Raw genomic sequence first — 23,554 nt, forward strand, 5'->3', positions numbered from 1 at the left:
TCAATGGAAAGATTATTTATTCAGCTTTCAGATGATGCATAAATCTCAATTTCGAAAAATTGACCCTTATGACTGGTTCTGTGGTCCAGGGTCACATATTATTATATTATAAATAAATAATAGTAATAAATTAATTAATATTTAATATTAAAGTTTTAAAATAATTTTATTAAGTTTTCCTGGGGTTTTTCTATTAGACAACCCTAATCTTACCATTTTGACCTTCAAACTGAATTGTAATGTAAATAAGTCATGTCAAGGCTCATGTATGAAAGGACAGATAAGCATCATTTATTCAGCAGGATGCGGTTTCTCCAGAAAGTGTTTCTCACCCTGCATCTGCACCAGGAACTCCGTCTTGATCCTCCGAGCGGCTTCGCTCTCGTTCTCATTTCTGGATCCACAGAGGGAATCCACCTCGTCTATGAAGATGATGGAGGGCTTGTGCTGGCGAGCCAGATCGAACAGATTCTTCACCAGTCTGGAAAACAATTCAAACGCAATCATTCACCTCATGCAGACTGACAGTCAGCAAAGTGAGCAAAAACTCACTTCTCACTCTCGCCGAGCCACTTGGACACGAGGTCCGAGGAAGACACGGAGAAGAAGGTGGAGTTATTGGCCTCGGTGGCCACAGCTTTGGCTAGATAGGACTTCCCAGTGCCGGGGGGCCCGAACAGAAGAATGCCCCTCCATGGAGTGCACTTGCCTGCATCACAGTACAGACACAGACTGCACTCTTTCAAAAGGTAAATAATATAGGATCTTGATTCATTCAAATAAAGAGCTAAAAGATGTGGACATCAAGGGCAATATTTTTGCATATTCTTTAATAACTCACGGATTACTACAAATCTTTCTGTCATCATTTGGTATAAGAACTTGCACTTCCATTCAAAAGCTTGGGGTCAATGAGAATTTTTCATGTTTCTGAAGGGAAAGAAGTGTCTTATCCTCACAAAGGCTACATTTATTTGATCAAAAACAGAAAAAAGAGCAATTTCATGCAATTTAATAGGCAATTTCTTGCTGTGATCAAAGCTGAATTTTCAGCATCATTACTTTTCTGAAAATTCAGTGTTCAGTGTCACATGATCCTTCAGAAATCATTTAATATAAATGTAATAATTATTATGTTAATTATATTATATTATATATTGTTTCAGGATCTGTCGATGAATAGAATTTAAAAAAGCTGCATTTATTTATTTATTTAAATACAGGTTCTATGTTTATGTTTACTTATGTGTGTGTATATTTGTTTGTTTGTGTTTTTTATACTGTCACTTAATTAACTTTATTAATTTCTTTCAAGTAAAAAAAAAAAAAAAAAAACTTACTGACCCCACACTTTTGAACAATAGTGTGTTAACTAACTAGGGATGTGCCCAAAGCTGAATATCTTATATATATTGTATTATATAACAAATTCTACTGAATAATATAACTAATATTTGGCAGACTTTTTTGTGTTTGCTGGATAACACAAGCTAGGGGATAGCAAAACATTAATCATATATCAATAACATTAATCTCTCAAATCACTACGCAATAATAAGTGTGACTGAACGAGTATAAACTGTAATAATGGTGCACAGACTGACCTGTGAACAGGTGTGGGAATTTGATGGGCAGAATGACAGCTTCTTTCAGGGCTTCTTTTGCCCCCTCCAGTCCAGCCACATCACTCCACCTCACATTGGGCTTCTCCATCACAATCGCACCTCAAAACATCAACCAACTCCTCATCCTCATGATAGACAAACAACACGGCAGGTGTGTATTCCTTTGCATTAACACAGTGAAACATTCAGACTCAGCATCAGACTCACCCATCAGATGCTCCTGGAGCTTCTTTTTTTCAGGATTTTCTCCTTCACTGTCACTGTCACTTCTGCGCACACACACACACACACACACACGCACACACACAGGTTTGTTTTTGTGAAAAGTGGGGACATCCCATAGGCATAATGGTTTTTATACTGTACAGACCGTATATTCTATTGCCCTACACCAACCCTACCCCTAAACCTACCCCTTACAGGAAACTTTGTGCTATTTCAGATTTTCAATACACTCCATTCTGTGTGATTTATAAGCGTTTTGAAAAGTGGGGACATGGGGTAATGTCCTGAAAAGTCACCTTCTCTTTGTAATACCTATGTCATACCTTTGTCATTATACAAATTTATGTCCTCATTTGTCACAAAAACGCGCACACTCTCTCACACACACACACACACACTCTCTCACACACACACGCGTACGCGCGCGCGCACGCACACACACACCCACGCACGCACGCACGCACACACACACAGTTTTTCACTGTGAGCAATGGACTTTATTCATCAACACCATCCAGCAGAACAAATAATAAGAGCTGAAAGAGTACTCGTCATTGCTCTGTGTTTCCTTCACTGGTTTCTTGCCCTGTTTGTCCTTGTTTTTCAAGTAGTCCTTGAGTTTCTTGGCTCTGTCCAGATACTGCATACACTTCCCACGGATGCTTTCCTTCGCCTTGTCACTGTGCGCTTCATCTGAGAAACCAAAGGATCAAAGGTGCGTCTTGAAATCTTTCATAAGAAATGTTACATTTACACATGTATGTAACATGTAATTACATTTTGATCAAACTTTCATAAAACAAATAAACCCCCATAAATGACCGAAAGGGACGTAGTTCATGACATAAACTTGTATAAGAGTTTGCAGTGGATTTCAATACAAAGCCAGCATCCACTTTCCCAATGCTAACACTTCTTTTTCATATCTCTCATTATTTGCTGTTTAACATTGACCAATAGCGTGCCAGGCCTCGGTGGCATCAGCCAAACAAGAGAGTTGTTTCAGAAGCAGAGTCTCAACAATATTTTGATGAAAAATTCTAAAGACAAACTTTTAGTCCAATGAATTGTGTACAATAAGATTTTTAGAAAGTAAACGGGGTTAATTTGGAGTAGCATGCAGCAGCTGTAGTTCACTCACACTTGATGGCGTGCAGGAAATACTCCACAGCATGCTGGTAGAGTCTCAGCGCCTCCTCATAGCTCCTGGCCTTGTCCTCCTCTGTGGCTTTAGTGGCCAGCTCAATCGCTTTCTGAACATGACAGAGTTACTGACGGCTCTATGAACTGACACACTACTGTACGATTCATAAGTGCTCATTCCACTTCAACTCAACCAGAGGTCTGTGGATCAATTTTATTTATCAAATTAATTTTATTTAAAAAAAAATTCAGGTGAAAGAACAAATTGTCAAATTTTCTTGAAGAGTGTTCAAAATGACATTTTCCAGCTAATATTTCAAGCAAAAGTCAAGCTCTAAAAAGACCTCTGGAAAGGTTGCAGCTTCATTCTGTAAAGAAATGTTGTAAGTATATTAAAAGAAAACTGTTGTGTCTTCACCCCCAGAACAAACTGTCCTTTTTGAATATATTGGTATATTATCCTTTTGGCTATTGAATGCCCTGAACAGTTGCGAGATGTAAAGTCATGAAATATTAACTGGCTGAAAACCAGATGGTATCTGTGTTGATCTTTTCCAAAAACACAATGGTCTAGAGAGTACAAATGTTGTTGAAATTAGAGATGTACATCAAACAAAAATGGACAAATCTTACATTTTTAGAGTTCACAAAGAAGCCCACATATTCATTTTAAGATTAAAAAGGTGTTTTGATTGAGGGAGACAAGATAAATTGCTAGTTTAAATATTATTTGTTTAACAGATGTTCCTCTTTGGATGCCAAAAAAATTGAGTTTTGAACACTTAAATGCTATAATTGAATGATTTTTTTCTGGCGCTACACAGACAGGCTCATCTGCCATTAGGGAACATGCATCCTCAATTCAATAAATTAAATACTTATTTAAGCATTTCACTTATTGCCTTGAAAATACATGCATCTTGAAAAAAAAAGTCTAATATAAACCTGAAATATAAAGGATGTTTATTAAGTTTCAAAACAGTGGGTACCTTTTGTGTTCGTCCAATTTTTGGATTATATTTGTTGGTATATAATGGGTGCTGAAGGTCTTTCGACCTGCTTCATATAATAGGTAAAAACTGTAGAAAATAATGCATTATCATTATTAATGCATAGTGTTAGTTCCAAAATATATGGCCGTGCAAACAGTGCTCAATTTCTATTTTCAAAAATACTTTTGTAAAATATGAGTTCATCTAAATTCAGCAATTCTGTGAAGATCTAACTTAAATTGTATTATCTTTGTACTGTATATGACACGGGTTTCAAATTAATATTATAACTGTCACTGTCTGTCAGACTCCTGCCAACAGCTCAGCTATGGATATATATTTTCTGCTTATTCTTTTATTTTCAGGGTGAATTCCAAAGAAATATCGTTTACCTACTTTCATTTCAGCAACTGTGTGTACATTTGATTTACTGTCATTAAACTGTAGACTGACAGATATACAGGTAATAAATAAATCCACAGCAGCCATTCAAAAAATGACTTCATGAAAGCGTGACATACTTAAACGTGCATTTCGACTGACATCGCTGAAAAATCGTCGTTTAGTCCTATACTCAGTGATATCTCAAATGAATATGAACAGAAGTGAGGTTTGTTTACATGGTTGCTTGTCAAAGACAGTTACCTTTTAACATCCTCTCCGCTGATTTCTGTTATCATGTTTACAACGTTAAACGCTCCTGACGAGTGATAAGTCATTACAGTTGATTTGTTTAGTCAATGTCTAGTTATAACATGGTTAAATAAGGATGATGAGCTAAAACTAAAGCTAAAGTAAACTCACCTGCAGTGTTGACGTTGTCATTTCATCTCACGCGCCAGCGGTTTCACTGCAGTGCCCTCTTAATAGTATTTATAATATACTCAAAGTGTTCGTTAAATAACCAGAACAATAAAATAAATAATTTGAAATAAGGTTGATATAATGTGATAGAGGAGTGAACATAGAAACAGAAGTTGCTACTGTCCTCCGGAAACAAAAGCTCAACGCATTAGTGCCATAATAACACTACATAACACTCATTTAATAATTTACGTGTTTTTATTTATATATGACATTTACATAAAGACAGTGCATAGCTTCAGGTTACAGGCGTTGAGAGTTATAATACATGTACAAACAAATTAGCATTTTTTTGTTGCATCCGATTGTGTGCTGCAAGCTGCCACAAGTGAACTTTGGTTCAAACCCTTTCTCTTCAAAATAAAGAAAAATCAAGCTATTAACAAATAATGAAACTGAGGCATGCATCTATGGGTTTATAAAGTACATTCATGGTCTGAAGGCTGACCACAGCTCCAAACATCTCACCTGTGCAATCTGTAAACCTGGGCAAGTGTGTTTAATAGCGCTGTTAAACGATTAATCGCATCCAAAATAAAACTTTTTGTTTACATGTGTGTACTGTGTATATTTATTATGTATATATAAATACACACACATACAGTATATATTTTGAAAATATTTACATGTATATATTTATATATAAATATATTTAAGATATAAACAACACTTTTCTGAAATATGCATGTGTGTGTATTTATATATACACATTACAAATATACACAGTACACACACGTATTACTTACACAAAAACTTTATTTTGGATGTGATTAATCGCGATTAATCGCTTGACAGCACTGACACAGCTTCACAGTTAAGACAATGCAATACAGTGGGTCCTCAATAAGCGGTCTGATGTCATTACATAAATGGAAATAATGTGACAGAACATAATATCCAAAACTATGACTGATCACCAAACTCAGAGTCAAAGAATAATCAATAAATACAGCCGGAAGCATAACATTTAATGGACACTTCAGAAGAAATGAGGAAGGTTTCCACGAGTAAAAACTTTTTTTCCTCTGATTTGAAATATTCATGATATTAGTATGCACAATAGACTATAAAAGTTTAAAGGCACTTAAAGCATCAAAGAGGTTGTACGTGTGGTCCTTGTGCAGATACATTTGTTTTTTGCATTTCACTTGTGGAGTGAGCCTTACGCTAAAATAAAGACATATTATAGAAACATTGCTTCTGTTAAGCTTGAGCAACGGTTATGAAGAAACACTGCTCAACTCATTTTAAAAACATCATTACCTCCATATATTGTCATATTGTTCATATTCTTATTCTACTAGAACATTGTGCATGTTGCCTAAAGCAGTATACTTATGAGGGAATGTCTTCAGTACTGAAAAACTCCTAAACTACGGCACCTGTGACTAAAGTGATGGGTTAATGTAAGAGATCATGTGATCAAACTCAGTTTGCATTACATGCATTACATAAAAAGATAAAATGTTAATAAAGAATATATACTGATGCTATACTGATATTATATTGATAAACATAAAACATACACACCGTGACAAACCACATATCAGTGCTAAAAACGTGATGGTCCCCACATGTTTTGACCAAAAAATCTCCGACTTCTCCAGTCTTGTCTGAAAACTGGATTAGGATTATTAAAAGCCATTTTATAAAGATTGTACTTACAAAAAGCCAAGTTCTTCAGAGCAAAATATATATAGACTATAGAAATAGGACTTTTTCCCCATGATTTATTTAATAATAAAAAAGGTTTCATTAATTTCCTTCACATTTCCAATCCTGGAATCCCCTGATATTTCCAGGTTTTTATGACAGCGGGAAGCCTGTAATAAGGACTAAACACTCATCTAACGAGCATTAATGTACTACAGCAGGAAAAAAATTAATTAAAAAAAATCAAGGCCTGGAGCAGGTTTGGTCATAAATGTGGAAAAAGTTTTTCTTATGACATGTAGAGAACAAATAAACTAATAAAACATTCCTATATTTGATATTTTTTCAAAATTTTAGTTAAACTGAATCAATCCTATTCAACACCTTCTAGAGTTTTAACTTCAATCGTGAGGGAATGTATTTAAAGCTTCATTTTCTCCATATTTGCATTCAAATGACACACATTCATTCAGATTATAACACACAGAGGTAACAGTCTTTGCCATGCGATACATATAAACATAAATACAGGCGAGTTACGTGAAAAACAAACAGCACAGATAATACAAGAGTAATATGTTCATTTTGGTTACTCTGCAAAGCTTTACCTTAAGCCTGAAAATTAGTGTAAAAGCTTGTTGGCTCTAGATGAGAAGGCACATCTGGTGTTCCTGATCAGAGGAAACTGGGATTGTTTTCTGCTTTAGAAAGCCACACACTCACACAACAAATGTGTTGGCTAGAAGAGAAGTAAACTATGAAAACACTGCTTGAGTAAAATACTAGCCGTCAATAAATCAAAGAAATAAATTAACCTCCATCATTTGCTGTTGATTCTACGTGAGCAGTCCCAAGCGAGACAGTTTGGCTGAGAGAAACGAATGAAGCACAAAGACCACAGGCTTCGGCCCCGAGTGAAGCTCAAACACCTGCAAGAGAGACAGAAAAATACTGATTATTATGAGAACTATCCACCTTTTTCCCAACGAGCCTTCTGTGTTTTAAATGATGGGAGGCTCTTCCGATTTTGGGGAAGTTCCACTCAAAAATACTGCAACAAATAATTTAAAAAAAGATTATGCTACAAATCATCCTTATTCTCCATTTTGACTAAATGGGCTATACATTTTCATTCATTTTCTATTTTCAGAAGTCAGGAGAATAATGTTACGTTTGGTATATTAATGTGTCGTGATATAACAACAGTATCTAATAGCTCTTTTCAGCCCGCTGCATTATTTTCCTCCTGATTATTTTCATGTTTCCTTTGTACTCCGCTGTCAGTAAATGAAAAAAAAAAACATATACTGTGCATTTGTGATCTGCTCTCCCAGTTTCATTTACGTTATAAACCATGAATAATTCCCTGGAATGCACTGGGAATCTTTTATTTTTCTCCCCAAATCCTCACGTCTCTTTCCAGGTTTGTTTTCACACGGATGCTGTAAAATGTAATTGTTATGAAATATAGACATATATTACTATAATGATGTTTAACACATTTACATTTTACACTTAGTCATTTAGCAGACGCTTTTATCCAAAGCGACTTACAAATGAGGACAATAAAAGCAGTCAAATCTAACAAAAGAGCAACAATATGTAAGTGCAAATGACAAGTCTCAGTTAGCCTACAGATGTGTTTTTAGTCGTTTCTTGAAGATGGTTAAGGACTCAGCTGCTCGGATTAGGTGTGCAGTGGAGTAACGAGCATATGATCAGTGGAGCAGTGTTGTGTGTAAATAAGGTCCAGGTTACATGATTTGTGAGTAGCCGTAGTTAATACTCGCTTGAGATCAAAAGAATAGGTTACGCTTAGAGTCTGTAGAGAACTACAGACCCTTCTACCTTTCATTGCAAAAACACTTGAACAAGTTGTGTTCAACCAAGTCTCAGCCTTTCTCACACAGAACAACCTCCTGGACAGCAACCAATCTGGCTTCAGAAGTGGACACCGAGCAGGTGTCCCTGCTCGGTGGAGTCGAACAGTAGAGTCAATGGTCTTTACACGAGGAGAGCTTCACACGAGGGCTGCCGCGACCGCTGCCGCGGTATACTAAGCTTTTTATATTCGTCTAACAAAACTCAAATTGAATTCAGCTGGACACACTTTCCTGTTTATCACAACAAATGGCCAAGCAAAGTGCACAACACTGACAAGGTACGCGATACAGTACGAGACCAAACGCGATTTCAGCACGTCTCCACAGTAAAGCATTTCCTAGCAACGACAACTGCGCTAAACACTGAGACAATGAAATGAATACACTTACAAGTTGCTTTTAACTTCTGCTGATTGACTGCTTCTCACAAAGAGTATTTCTTTACACTGTTTTGCTGGCGCTTGAACACACTTTCCTGTTTATCACAACAAATGGCCAAGCAAAGCGCACAACACTGACAAGTTACGCGATACAATACGAGACCAAACGCGATTAACACGTCCGAAATATTGCTGTGGATAGAAGGAGGATCGTTAGGAGTTATTCATGGTATGCTAAAAGTAATTTGTTAATGCTTTTAAACTTTTACATTTTCTTTTAATGATCAATGGTTGAAGGGTGAGTAAAATTATGTCACCTCATTGTACCCAGTTTTTGAAAATGCTGATTATTGCGTTCACAGAGCAAAACTTTTGCTGATTGCCCTAGTAAAAAAGTAATATATTTAAAATACATTTATGTAAGTATACGAAGTATAGTTAAAACCCATTAACATATTTACTGACAGATAACTCGAGACTTAAGGCCATTGCACACGGAGTCTGAAATTTTGGCACATTGAAAAATAAATACGACCTCACGTTGTGTCAATCACGTTTATACACTGCCTCCGAAACTTTCGTCCGTCATAAAAAAATTCAGATCAGGTTCAATTTTCTGCATTTTCGCATCCTTAGCATGCATTTTGATAGGAAAGGATGACAAATACGAAAAAAAAACGGAAAAAACACAATGTGTATTTTTATTAAGAACATAAATATGAAAAAGTATTTATAATATACTTAGCATTAAATAAATGTATTTCAAATACATTTAAGTATATTTATTTTTGACTAGGGTGTTTACAGTGTAAACTAGGGATGCATGATATTATCGGACTGATATCAGAATCGGCCGATAATGGCTTTAAATGTAAATATCGGCAGAGCCTGATATGAAAAATTATGCCGATATGTCTTGTGATAAGAGGAATACTTTAACTCACATGTGCTCAGGGTGTGCTAGCGATTAGATCACGTCAGCAGTGTGGCTCATTCTTGAAGCAAAGTTTTGTCTGAATGATGATTAGATTCAGTTTTGGATTGCTGCATTTAATCTGTGAAAGCACCTGACGCGTTTGGTGTGTGATAGAGTAAACAGTAATAGCACGTGCAGCGGCAGCCTCCTCCGGGTCCTAACGCCTGCTCAGTAAGGAGCTTTAATCTGTAGAGGGCGCTGTTGGCCTACTTCTAATTAAATTAAAAGTAAAATAGCCTACACAAATAACATTTAGACTGTTTCTGATTAAATAAAGCAGTAATTGATGTCATAAAATAATGAGTATATTTTGATTTAAAGGTCAGAAGCTATAGCTTACATGAAAAAATAAAAATCACAAACATGACATTTGTAAATTAAATAGTTTTATATATACTGATTTATTAATTAGTGTGTAATACGTTTTATTTTTTAAACAAATCATGAGCTCTAAAAGATTTTCAGAATTTTTACAACTCTTTTGCTTTAGACCATCTACAAATGTTAAGTCTTAAAATAAAATGTTAGGGTTAACACTGTATCTTTCTGAGGAAAAAAAATGCAGCGATTGATATAGAGTTTATTTATAGTTATTTTCAAAGCTTCAATGTACTGTAAAAAAACCTTCATTATTGTTTAATTCTAACAATTAAGTTCTTGTTAAAAACTAACCAAAATTAAAAATATTTTGCTTATCATTTCTGCACAGGAGAGACTTGGTGTTGTTTCCAAACAAAAGGAAATATATATCGGCATCGGCCAAAAAGAGTTGAAAAATATCGGCATATCAGATATCGGCAAAAATCTTATATCGTGCATCCATAGTGTAAACGGATATTACTCCCATAATTTGCACAAAGTGTCATGGGGCGTAAGAAAAAAGGTGGATACAGGGATCCTACGTATTTTGACTAATGATTACATAACATTTCTAGTCACTCTAGATTACATACATTTTTAGAGACTACACAGACAAAAAAGCTATAAACAGATAAATAAAATAACAGAATTATGGAGGCCTTAATGAGTGAAAGTTTTATAATGGCAGGACCAACAGACTTTCATTCAGAATTGTGTGTCCATTTCATCCCATCATCTCAGGTAGATATCATACCATCTCGCCCTCTGGAGCACCAAAGTCCAGGTAGAGGTTCCTGACTCCATCGTCTGCAGACATCTTGAGCCGCTCATAGGGGAAGTGAAAGAGCACGGATTCACCAGATTCCCGCTTCACAGTGAACCCTCTGTCATAGTGCAGGATCAGCCGCACGTCTTGTCTGTTCAACACACAGCCTGAGGAGCGCAGACAGACAGATGTGAACCAACAGAAGGTGAATTCATGTGGTTTTATGTTTTCTTTGCTGGCTGGAACTCTGGAAGGAAACCCCTCAATATTTCCAACATTTCCAGCCAGCTATTGTTACACACCACACAGGGAGAAAAGACATTTTTCAGTCCAGCTTTTTTCCCCCACAGTCGCCCCTTTGCTAAGCTTTACTCAAGACTACAGAACAGAAGAGAACTACACAACATCCAACAGGAATGAATTTGGACATTTCGGTGAACAACATGATTCTTGGTCAAATGTGCTCATAATGTTTATGGGTGTACAAATTTAATGGATATTGATCTTACAAGAACTGGAATAAAGTGTAACATTACAAAGCATTCTAGCTGGTGTTTATCTTATCTTAAAGGGATAGTTCACCCAAAAATGAAAATTCTGTCATTAATTACTCACTCGTGTCGTTTCAAACCCGTAAGACCTTCGTTCATCTTCGGAACACAATTTAAGATATTTAGATGTCACATGGATTATTTTACTGATCTCCTTGCTATGTTTCTGGGCCTTGATCGTGGTAGTACCCTTACTGTCTATGGGAGGGTCAGAGAGCTCTCAGATTTCATCAAAAATATCTTAATTTGTGTTCCGAAGATGAACGAAGGTCTTACAGGTTTGAAAAGACACAAGAGTGAGTAATTAATGACAGAATTTTCATTTCATTTTTGACTCATTATGATATGGTACTTTTCAGTCTTTAGTTACCATCAACCATAAAGAAACATTACTAAATATTACATTACATTACTCAGGTTTACCCATATAGGTGGCACCACTTACTGGTGTGGTACATGTTGATTTGTGAATGAGGGCTGACACAGTTTACCCACAGTATTTCTTAAAGGAATATTCCAGGTTCAACAATTTCAACTTGTACTTGTGCACTCGCTGCCTTCACTAGCAATTGTGTGCATAATGTTGACTGTCACAAAAATTAATTTTGACTTGTCCCTCCTTTTTTTTAAAGAAAAAAGCAAAAGTCTAGTTATTTCAACAGTAGCCACAATGCATTAAAAAACGCTTGTTAACATAAAAAAAAATACTTATTAACCATTTCTGTGGAAAGCTGTAGAAATTTTTCTTTGTTGCCTCAGAAATGTAACAACTTAAAATTGATAAGAATGCTTAACATATACTGAACCTAGAATCTTCCTTTAAATTAATTGAAAGTTTAGAAACGACATCTCGAGTGGGAGTAGCTTGTGCTTCTATTATATGTGCACTATTATATGTGACCCTGGAGCACAAAAGCAGTCATAAGCAGCACAGGTATATTTGTAGCAATAGCCAACAATACATTGTATGTGTCAAAATTATCCATTTTTCTTTTATGCCAAAAATCATTAGGATATTAAGTAAAGATCATGTTCCATGAAGATATTTAGTAAATTTCCTACCGTAGACTGGTTTTGTGGTCCAGGGTAACATATGTTTATGAATATGCTCTGTAAAATTTTATTGAAAGCTTGCAGGGGTGGGATTTAAGCAGACTAAATGATTGCAGAAGTCCTGCATATGTGACCAGAGATAAAAAATTATGAGGTTCAAACATGAAAAACATGTATTGTTCACAATAAGATCTATAAAATGCATTTAGAAAACATAGGGCCAATTTTCATTTCATGCGGACTTTAAAACTACCCAAACACAGGACTTCTATGGACTTACATTACGGCCACGTTTGCTAAGGTAGGACTGATCAGTAAAGTTTTTAAGACAGGTGTATTACTGCGAAGGGTAGATTATTTTCTTCGTATATTGACACACACACACACACACACACCTATGGAAACCTCTTTGATGAGCTCAGCAGCCAGATGTCCGCCCTGCACCAGCGCGCGTGTCCATGTGGACAGATCCCAGTGTGTTTCCACACGAAACACATGAGACTCGATGCCTCGGCCGGTGCCTGTTCGTGTGGCGAACACCAGATTTCCACCCAGAGCCGGAGAGCTGCGCACGCTGCCCGAGTGAACCAGCCTGCAGACAGAGACAAACACAGAAGACAGAGCAGACTGAGTTCATTCACTGTGACTCTTACAGTACATTAGGCTTTGCCATAGTAAGGGTCTGACCGTGTAGCGAGCAGCGGGTGTGTCAGTAGAGGAGAGGTCCAGCTCTCATGCGTCCATGGCACCGACTGGAACAGCAGGAGATCTTTCTCTGTGAGCGCCATGAGCACTCGTCTGTTCTGATGCCGCCCACCATCCAGCTCCAGCTGCACACAGACACCATTTCCATGTGCAAAGGACAAATATCTCTCAACTAATGCTGTAAACTGTACATACACATACAGTGTCTGGAAGTAACTAGTTACATGTAACTAAATTACCTAATGTAATTACAAAATAAATGTAATTGTAATCAGTTACTGAGAAAAATGTGTAATTAAATTACAGTTGCTCATGAAAATGTTAATGATTACAAAGAGGGGTTACATCTGAATATTTTCACACAGATAAAGATTTAATTGGTTTCTTTCATAAATTGCATTGATTGCTTTAAAATATGAAACACCAATGTTTCAGGAGTTTAGGACACATGCTTATTCTATAACCGTTTTATTTCCTATTTGGGTTTATGTATATGCTTTTTTTTTTTTTAGATTAACTGTTTTTCAAGGCATTGTTAGATGCCAGTGTTTGCTGTCATAGCTATGCAACGATTTGATTTCTAAAACAGCATCATACCTATTAAACTATATCTTGTTATGGTTTCAAATCTGTATTTAACCTCAGAATGATCTCAAAGTAAAAAGAGGTGCTAAAGTCTGATTTTGTGGTGGCTGTGCTTTAAAATTAAATTATTATGATCTTAATTCGAGTGATGAAGGATTTTGAAAGTCTGACAGTAATCAGTGATGAGCTCTACTGTAAGGTTAACCCGGCCTGCTTTACATGTTTCAAAATGATTAACAGTTGAAAACATTACAGATTTAGAAAATAAATTAAAAAGTAATCCAATGTAATCAGTTACATAAAGTAATTGAAATAGTTACACTACTTACTACATTTTAAATAGGGTAACATCTGTAACCTATTACATTTCCCAAGTAACCTTCCCAACACTGTCTACATACAATTGGAGATATCAGTATATATACCTAATCTGTTAAATGCGACTATAAGAGATGAAGATGTTAAAATATTTTATACTAGGGATGTAACGATTATCAATATCATTATATCGCGATAGCAAAACTGTCTCGATATTATCATGGTCACATGACGATATGAAAATATTTTTAAAATATATTTAAACTTCTTATTCTAACATAAAAGGTCTTTAAAGTTGTGTTTTGGGCCATTATGTTTTGGCACACTATCTGACAAACGAACTAAAACCGAAAGCACAATGTGGCTTAATCCCTTCATCAAGTCTGTTTGCGTTACAAAGTGAAGCGCACACTTCGTTCAGACGATCAGCTCGTGATCCGGTGTTTTCCGCGTCTCAGAACGACTCGTTCACACTGAATGAATGCAGTCAACTCCTTTATTTCATGTGATGTGAGTTTAGCTTGCGTTTAGGAATGCAACAGACACCAGTTATGCTTTATTTTCGCAGCAGATGATAACAGCATTTCACTAGATTTGTAGTGAGACGTGTTTTTGTAAGTTTGTTTTCACTGAAGCTGGAGTTTTCCTTCAAAATAAAAGCTATACTGCCGTTTCCGTCAAAATAAAAGCTTAAAAGTGCTGCATGAATTGCTGGCAGCTAGCAGTTTAAATGCAGTCCAAATTCAAAATATATCTTTCAAGTGTAGAAATTAGGAAAGAAGTATTGTTATTTCCCCACTGTAGTGTAAAGCAAAAATAATATACCTATGAAATATTAATTTTAATTTATTTTACAGTGCAATTGTTTTACAATATATGGCTATTACTGTCATTGTTGTTATTATTGGAGCTCTTCATTTTGAACTCTAAAAGTGCATTAGATAGAATAATTTAACTTTAAAATGTACAAAATGTTAATTTTTTCCAATTCTTCATGTCTTTTTTTTTTTTAAATATCGCAATAAATATCATATCGTGGACTTCACATCGCGATATTATCATATCCTGAGATTTTGATATGAACGGATAATAATATAAAAGGTTAAAATAAACAGCTATTGAATTCAACAGTTCAGGCTCTGTTGTTAATGTTTAGATGTAATAGCCAACACTCAAAAAAAACCTACATTGTATAAAAACTTTTAAATTGCACATAAGGCGTTTTTTGTGCATAAGTTTTAATTTAACAGTTTATAACACAGTTTGCATCAGCTCTGTGTGTGAGTGAGTGAGTGAGTGAGTGAGTGAGTGTGTGTGAGAGTGAGAGTGAGTGTGTGTGATAGGGCTGTGCAATTAAATCGCATGCGATTGTCATGCGCATCTGGTCAGTAAAGCCGGTTCTGTGATTAGTGGTAAATCTCCATCACCTGCTTTCAGATGGAGCGGCATGCACGACACAGAGCCGTAGTTCACTGACAAGCTAGGCGATATCGCGTTCATAATCGAATGCGATTTATCTGCGATTATGAACGCGATATTGCCTAATTGTGTGTGTGTGTGTGTGTGTGTGAGAGAGAGTGTGAGTGTGAGCGTGAGTGAGAGAGAGAGAGAGAGAAAGAGAGAGAGTGTGAGAGAGAGAGAGAGAGTGTGTGTGTGTGTGTGAATTTATGCATGAAAATACATATAAATATTTAAAATATATATATATACTGTATGTGTGTGTATTTATATGTACATAATAAATATACACAGTACACATACATATATTATGCAAACAATTTTTTTATTTTGGATACGATTGATCACGATTAATCGTTTGACAGCACTACTGTCATAATTGTAATTTCATGATCTCATTATGTTAGTTAATATTTGTTAAATTAATAATTCACAGCAAGTGTTGATTTTGGGGACCATGACATGTTTTTATGAGATTCAAATCCAAATGTTGCTGTTGTCTTCATAGCAGAAAGACATAGTCAACCTCGTCAGCAAAATACTGCTTCTGGTTACTTCTGAAATCTCACACACAAACACACACACGCACCTGCTTTCCAGATCAGGCATGGTGAGGTTTCGGCTGATGAAGCTCATTTTGAGTGGGATGACCTTCCTGTCAGGACTTACACTGCTCTTGGGCGACTCGTCGCTGCTGCTGAGGTTTGGGGACTGCAGACGCCCATCCCAAGGCAGATCCGCGCTCACAGAGGACTTCTTAAAGAGCGGAGACACCTCCCTGATGTACTTCACTGCACACAACACATACAGCCTAACTGAGCATTCAATATCAGAAACATCCCCAAAAAAAAGCATTTACACATGACGATCAGTGTGTGTGTGTGTGTGTGAGTGAGTGAGTGAGTGAGTGAGTAGGTACAGTCAAATGTTTTGATGAGGTTTCGCAGGACTGTGTGCGCTTGCAGGCATTGGAACGCTTAACATTGAACAGCAAGATCCAAAAGTCACTTTGAAGTCTATGACTTAAAATAAAACATTTGAATTCTTAAATCATATTTAGATGTTTTCTTCATAGTGTCATGAACTGTTCAAACGTCTGAAACATTTAGCCAAGTGTGTCATTCATCCTTACAAACAACGACAGCAACACTGTTCCTTACTGATAACACGCTTGAGCAGAAACACACTTGGCTTGGCTGAGGAATTCAGTTTGGACAGATGAATGTAAATTGTGGTTGCTTGGGTGCCAACAAGACAAAAATAAATACCTGCATTCAAGAGCTGCTCATACTAGGGATGCACCGAAATGAAAAATCTTGGCCGAAGCCAAACAAAATGAAACACTGGGCCGAAGGCCGTATACGCTTTTTCGCATTTTTTCCCATGTATTTTGCCATTTTTTTCACCATTGCATAAATGAAATAGCCAAAATGTGCTTTTTACGGTTTTGTCTTGCTTTTCAAACAAAGAATCAACTACAAAACAACAATTTAAAAATATTTAGTTAACACTGGACATGTTTTAACATTCTAGCAGACAAGCACAATTGAACAATATTAATAAGTTAGTAAAATTATATTTTTGGCCATTTTTGAGACCCCTTCTTGAATCAGGCATTTATTTGTTACTGTACAAATAAGTGCAGCCTTTCTGAGCAGAAGAGAATTCTTTTAAAACGTTCGAAAATATTACATTTGTTATATTTAAATGTATTAATAGAGCTGTTGCAATTATCATAATTATTATTGTCTTATTTTATTTGACAGAACAACAGTAAAATTACAACACTAACATTTATGAATGTTGATGGGGTTCTTGCTTTTTCTCAGCTTTTATTTTGGCAGAAACCTGCAGGAAGATCTGTGCTTCTTTTTGTTGACAACAGCAGATTTATAAATAATGTTTGTCACACATATCGCATTGTCACATGCCTTTAAAAAAATCATAAAAATGTTACGGAGCAACTGGCGAGTAACACTGTTTCAGCGCAGATTTTCCTTGCGCTTTGAACGCTGGCTAACGAGCTCGTGCAGCGCTGTTTGAACACATGCAATTCGTGCGTGTATTAAGAAACATAACATTCTGCAGTGTATTTAATCGTTTACGGCCATTTCACGATTTCAATCATCATACAGTAACCAGTAATAACCACCCTCCTCTTCTTCTCATCGAAGACATGCGATGCAGCACTAAACTGTCTCTCTCTGTCGGTGCTTGTAATGATTTTTGTGTCTTTCTCTGACAGTTTTAAATATTTTCACACTTCAGACATGTTTGCTGCATTAGCGCGCACCTCTATTTCATCGTACAATTTATTCAGTCTTTTCGCTTATTCGACAATTTCGGTTGCCGAACATTCGGTGCATCCCTAGCTCATACTATCATAGTTATAGCAGTGTTATATATAATAGTTTTTATCTGATCTGAGGTCCAAATGATAATAAAAAAATATAATACTAGCTCAACATTTTGGTTTTGCTTTAATCAGTTTTGATGTGAAAGGGCTTTAAGCTGCATTACTTGCTCAATGAGTAACCTTCAGAATCTCAAAAGCAACAGCTCACCCAAAAATGATTATCTCATTTATACCATCCCAAAATTTGTGACTTGCTTTCTTCAGCTGAACACAATTTTTTTTATCCATCTCTGTGAGCTCATATAATGCAATTGAACAGGTGACAATGCGGAATCTCCAAAAAGTGAAAATACCCGTCATGACTGTAATTCATACGACCCATAATAATTCATAAACAACCATAGAGCATCAACATTCTGGTGCCTGCTTACTAGTGTTGGGCGATAAGCTCAATAGTCCTATCATCCTATCGTTAGCCTGTGAGGATAAAGGTATCCTAATGTTAGTGTAATTTATGGTTACACTTTACTTGAAGGGGTGTGCATAAGACTGACATGACACCTTCATAATCATGACATGACACCTACATAATCATGACATGACACCTACATAATCATGACATGACACCTACATAATCATGACATGACACCTACATAATCATGACATGACACCTACATAATCATGACATGACACCTACATAATCATGACATGACACATGTCATGAATATGAAGGAGGTTTTATGCATGTTTATGACAACTGTCATTAAGTGTCATTCGCTCAGTTATGTAATTTTTAATGCAAAGATGACATTGTTTGAGATGTCTTTGTTATGGGCTATGGTTAGGGGTAAGGGTAGTGGGTAGGTTTAGGTTAGGGTTAGGTCAAATAATGTCATATTTGCATTAAAAATTACATAACTGAGCGAATGACACTTAATGACAGTTGTCATAAACATGCATAAAACCTCCTTCATATTCATGACATGTGTCATGTCATGATTATGAAGGTGTCATGTCAGTCTTATGCACACCCCTTCAAGTAAAGTGTTACCTAATTTATTAACTACACATTAGGCTATATCTTTTTAGTCAAGTAGCAGGAATTTAAATTAAAAGATTAAATTAACACACTTAAAAGATTCAGATCATCAAACCAATTTTAATATTACACAAAGATAATGCAAGTAAATACAAAATGCAGTTTTTAAATGATGATTTCATTTATTAAGGGAAAAAAGCTGTCCAAACCTATCTGGCCCTACGTGAAAAATTAATTGCCCTCTCCAGTTAAATCATGAAAGAACTGTGATTAAGCACATTATTTTAGAAAGCCGAGTTAAATTACACTAGCCACACTCAGGCCTGATTACTGCCAGACCTGGATGACTCGCCATAATTGATGGAAGCATGAATTCTGCGCTCTATCAGAAAATCCTGAAGGAGAATGTCCAGCCGTCAGCGCTTTTTTCCCTTAATAAATGAAATCATTTTCAAAACTGCATTTTGTATTTACTCGGGTTATCTTTGTGTAATATTAAAATTTGTTTGATGATCTGAATCTTTTAAGTGTGACAAATATGCAAAAAATAAAAAAAAAACAGGAAGGGGGCAAAAACCTTTGCACGGCACTGTACATCGCATGTAGTTTATGATGAGAGAATTTGCGAGAGAGCAGAATTCAGTCAGCGAGCGCACACTGCACAACAAAACGCAGGTGTTTCAGCGATGACTCATCTGAACGCCTGATTGGCCATTGCATTCATAAGCTCAACGGAATCGTGTGTGATTGTTTATATATATATAGACCCTAGAAGGGTGATTCTCAAACTACCGATATTTCACCCCAAGAAGCAAAGCATGGCACCTTACATCAGCTTACTCCATGGAGACTGAACTTCTCATAAATGTTATGTCTATTCTGCAAGCTGCTAATTATTATGGCTGGATGAATTGCTTTCCATTTCACTCTCAAAAGAATTGTGGTCTGTACCAGCATCCTGTTCTTATCAGCTTCACCGTTCATGGCTGATTTAATCACTCACTGCTGCTTCACACAACATCTTGAGAAGCTACACTCATCTGACATGCATCTGATAATAATCATTCACCAGAAACTGAACTGATTGGTTTGGTTTATAATGCATATCTCTGTACAGTTCTCTAGTGGAATACTCTAGAATTTGCTGTACTGTTATTGTATAATATTGGATCTCATTAGATCCACCAGGACCATCCAACAGATTCAGCTCTCATTTTAATTAGGCCGGTGCCACAGAGGATAATGTATGTGCGAGCAGAGCCCATCCCATGAGACACTGCTCCACATATCTGAACGTCAGCCTGCAGATCTCTGAGGCAGTGCTGCAGAATAACACGTGTTGCACCGTGATACATGTACCACCACTGACGACACGGGGCCGCCGTCAGCAGAAACCATCAGTAATATGAGTATATAATGGGGCCTATAAGTATTTTGTCCTGTATAATAGTATAATTTCCAGTGCCTCCCATCCAATACTCGCAAGAGGTTTTGTGCTTTGTTACTTTTCGGCTTTTAAATTCTGTTAATTTTATCACCAAATCCAAACAATAAAGATGGATTGTGATGTTTAATGTGGCGTGACAGATCACTGTAGCCACCTCAGCTCAAGCGGCACATGAACTGATCATCTTTCTCTTTACTACTAGTTGCAGCACAAAATAAACATGAATGAACATCAGAAGAAAGTTTGAAAGAAACAGTTGGCATATAACTTAGTGAAATATATCATGTCATGTAATCACTCAATCAGTCATAAAAAGGTCAGTAAAACATCATGAAATGTTACCTCAGGAAAGCCATTCAATGACCATAGATTAAATCAGCGGTTCCGAATCCCAGTCCTCACGCCCCCCTCGCTCTGCATATTTTGCAAGTCTCACTTAGTTAACACACCTGATTCAGATCATCAGCTCATTAGAAGAGAGCTACGTGCATGAACTGTGTTCCGACTGACATGGTCCCTACACTGTTTATTGCTCCCTACTCCCTGAGCAGGGGAAACCCGTTGAAGTTTACTTAACTTCGGAACATGGGCTGGAATTGGGAACCGCGGATGTAGCCTATTGTAAAACTGGAATCATGGCAGAATATCCTGTGATGTCTACTTTGCAGGGCAATTACGGTCGAATAGAACAAACGTCGTATGTGATAAGAGAAACATACGAAATATGCAGAGCAGGGGGGCACAAGGACTGGAATTGGGAAACGCTGGATTAGATCATAGATTAGTCAATAGTTAGCTAGAAAAAATTAACTGTTGAGATCAACATTTTGTTAAATAAATACACTGTATTACATATTAATTTCTATTTTTAATTAACCTGTTAGTGATGTCTTGATTTTTTAATGTAAGTAAATCTGTCATAAAAACAAGTTATGATGACAACCACCGAATAAATGAACTGATATGTAATCGAAATAGAGTCAGGAGCTTGTGAGCTGGAATTAATGTGACAATACTCAGCCCTAGTAAAAACAAACGTTTCCAGTAGGGATGCACCGATGTATTGGCCGCCGATATTTATCGGACGATTTTTGATTATTTTAAAGCCATCAGCATATCGGAAATAGCATGAAAAGGGCCGATACCGATGGTTTATTAATTAACTGCATGGAGACAATGAGTTGCATGCTTTTTCTCTGGGCAAATTAAATACTTGCCAAAACAAAATAAAAGCTGTACAAAATATAGTTTGTCAGACAGCAGCATAGTACGGCTTATGCCAGCCCTTCTCAAAGTCCGGAGGGAATAATAAAATCTGTACAAAATATAGTTTGTCAGACAGCAGCATAGTACGGCTTATGCCAGCCCTTCTCAAAGTCCGGAGGGAATTCGATCTGGACCCGCCGTCCACTTCGTATTTCAAGTGCACTCGTATCACTCAGACCTCCGTGGCACATACACGCAGACACACACACACACGCACACACACAGGGGCGCACAAACCAGTGTTGCAGTTTTTACCAACTTTTTTGTAAGACAAAGCACATAGCAACTAACGACATTTTGGATAAACGTTTTAGCTTTCATTCAGGAGAATAATGTCACCGGTTTCGCCGCATGAGCGCAAGGTTTTTCCTGACCGGCAGAGTTAGCAGCACATTCGACCGCAACAGACTTGTGAATGAATGAGTACAAAACATTGTTTCCAAAAACCTATCACTGTTGACTGTCTGGGCATATGAACTTGATCGTAGTTCGTCTGTAAATATGCACATAGTTTGTTACACGGACGGACGTTTGTGCTGCATGATATAAATAAAGTAATATAATTCACTGCTGTATAACAGCGTATTGCAGTTATAATTCAAGATTTTAGCCATTCAGTTGAAGTGACTGATTTCAGAAACAGAAAATATGTACTTGAGAACTGCTTTATTGGGCATTTAGTTGTATAAAAACGCAGTACTTTATGTAACAGTTCATAGAGTAAATGCAAGTATGACTTGATGACATAATGAATATGTTAATTAGCAAAGTTGAATTGTTATATAAAGTTATAAGCATGTTTATTAAAAACAAGTTTTGTAATAATTATTTCGGACCCTTTGACGTTGATGACAATTCAGATTCGGACCTTTGAATGTAAACTTTGAGAACCCCTGGCCTATGCAAATGTGACGCTGACGCATCCAATGAGTGAAATGCCGTGCTCAGCTGTAAATTCATCATAGGTGACTTACTGGCAATGTTAGTTTATCCGAGGATATGTCACGAACCGCCAAGCATTAGGCCTACATTTAAGTGAAAATGAATGGCAGGTAATGCCGCTTTTTGTGTGTTTGAAACCAGCAAAAATGGCAGGATAGTGTAGAACACCGATTCACACAAGCTCACATCACGCACTGTGAACAGAGAAAACAGAATATATTGGCTACATAAAAAGAAATATATATTGGCCTATAGACAAAATATATTTCACTGAAATAATTAACAGTTTAACAAAACGAAAGAAAAAATTGTGCTGAGTTTCGGATAATTATAACACGCTCTGAAGTTCACGGAAAGGAAACCGAGATGGCAGAAAGCAGTTTTCTTTATTTCGGTATTTTGAAACAGTTGGGAAAACAATGTAGTGATCGGCACCTCACACGCACATACAACAAATTTTTGCTAACTTGACATCGCAGCCTGTTCATTATCAAAATTAAATGTAGTTAAAGAAACATAAAAAGTTACACTGATCAATTTAAATAGTCCGTAATACAGTCTGTGCCGTTCAGCGTGACCACCGCCTCACTGCTGTTATAGCTTATGTGAAGGATGATGCTTTACGTCGATAAAGTGAAGAACAAAGCATATAGTTTACATAATAAAAAATATTTTAGCATCCAGAATATAGAAACATTTGGATTCATGCAGAATGAGAGAGGTAGGCTTCAGTTTCACTTTTAAAGGTGCCATAGAATGGAAAACTGTTTACCTTGGCACAGTTGAATAATAACAGTTCTGTACATGGAAATGACATACTCTGAGCCTCAAACACCATTGTTTCCTTCTTCTTATGTAAATCTCGTGCATGCAAAAGACCACTGAAAAATAGGCGAATCAGAACATAACACCGACTGTGACGTTACAGTCGGGATCACTAATAGTTACGCCCCCAACATTTGCATAT

General features: G+C 36.6%; 2 protein-coding genes across 2 annotated transcripts in view; both read right to left on the reverse strand.

The window, feature by feature from the left end:
• LOC107667672 (vacuolar protein sorting-associated protein 4A-like) overlaps positions 1-4,839 on the reverse strand; it is a 20,216-nt gene extending 15,377 nt beyond the window's left edge. The window contains 8 exon segments of the mRNA XM_016459400.1: positions 333-481; positions 553-709; positions 1,605-1,724; positions 1,833-1,891; positions 2,035-2,040; positions 2,399-2,543; positions 2,992-3,103; positions 4,790-4,839. Coding sequence (XP_016314886.1) covers positions 333-481; positions 553-709; positions 1,605-1,724; positions 1,833-1,891; positions 2,035-2,040; positions 2,399-2,543; positions 2,992-3,103; positions 4,790-4,810 — 769 coding nt within the window. The 5' untranslated portion in view covers positions 4,811-4,839.
• Positions 4,840-6,786: 1,947 nt separating this feature from the next.
• Positions 6,787-23,554, reverse strand: part of LOC107667670 (beta-2-syntrophin-like) — a 22,700-nt gene continuing 5,932 nt past the window's right edge. The window contains exons 2-6 of the mRNA XM_016459398.1: positions 16,032-16,328; positions 13,159-13,354; positions 12,867-13,063; positions 10,856-11,034; positions 6,787-7,431 (exon numbers count right to left, since the gene is read on the reverse strand). Of these exons, the coding sequence (XP_016314884.1) occupies positions 7,339-7,431; positions 10,856-11,034; positions 12,867-13,063; positions 13,159-13,354; positions 16,032-16,328 (962 nt within the window). The 3' untranslated portion in view covers positions 6,787-7,338. The remainder of the gene's footprint in view (positions 7,432-10,855; positions 11,035-12,866; positions 13,064-13,158; positions 13,355-16,031; positions 16,329-23,554) is intronic.

This window comes from Sinocyclocheilus anshuiensis, unplaced genomic scaffold (genome assembly GCF_001515605.1).
Source record: "Sinocyclocheilus anshuiensis isolate Anshui unplaced genomic scaffold, SAMN03320099.WGS_v1.1 scaffold1827, whole genome shotgun sequence".
Classification (NCBI taxonomy): domain Eukaryota; kingdom Metazoa; phylum Chordata; class Actinopteri; order Cypriniformes; family Cyprinidae; genus Sinocyclocheilus; species Sinocyclocheilus anshuiensis.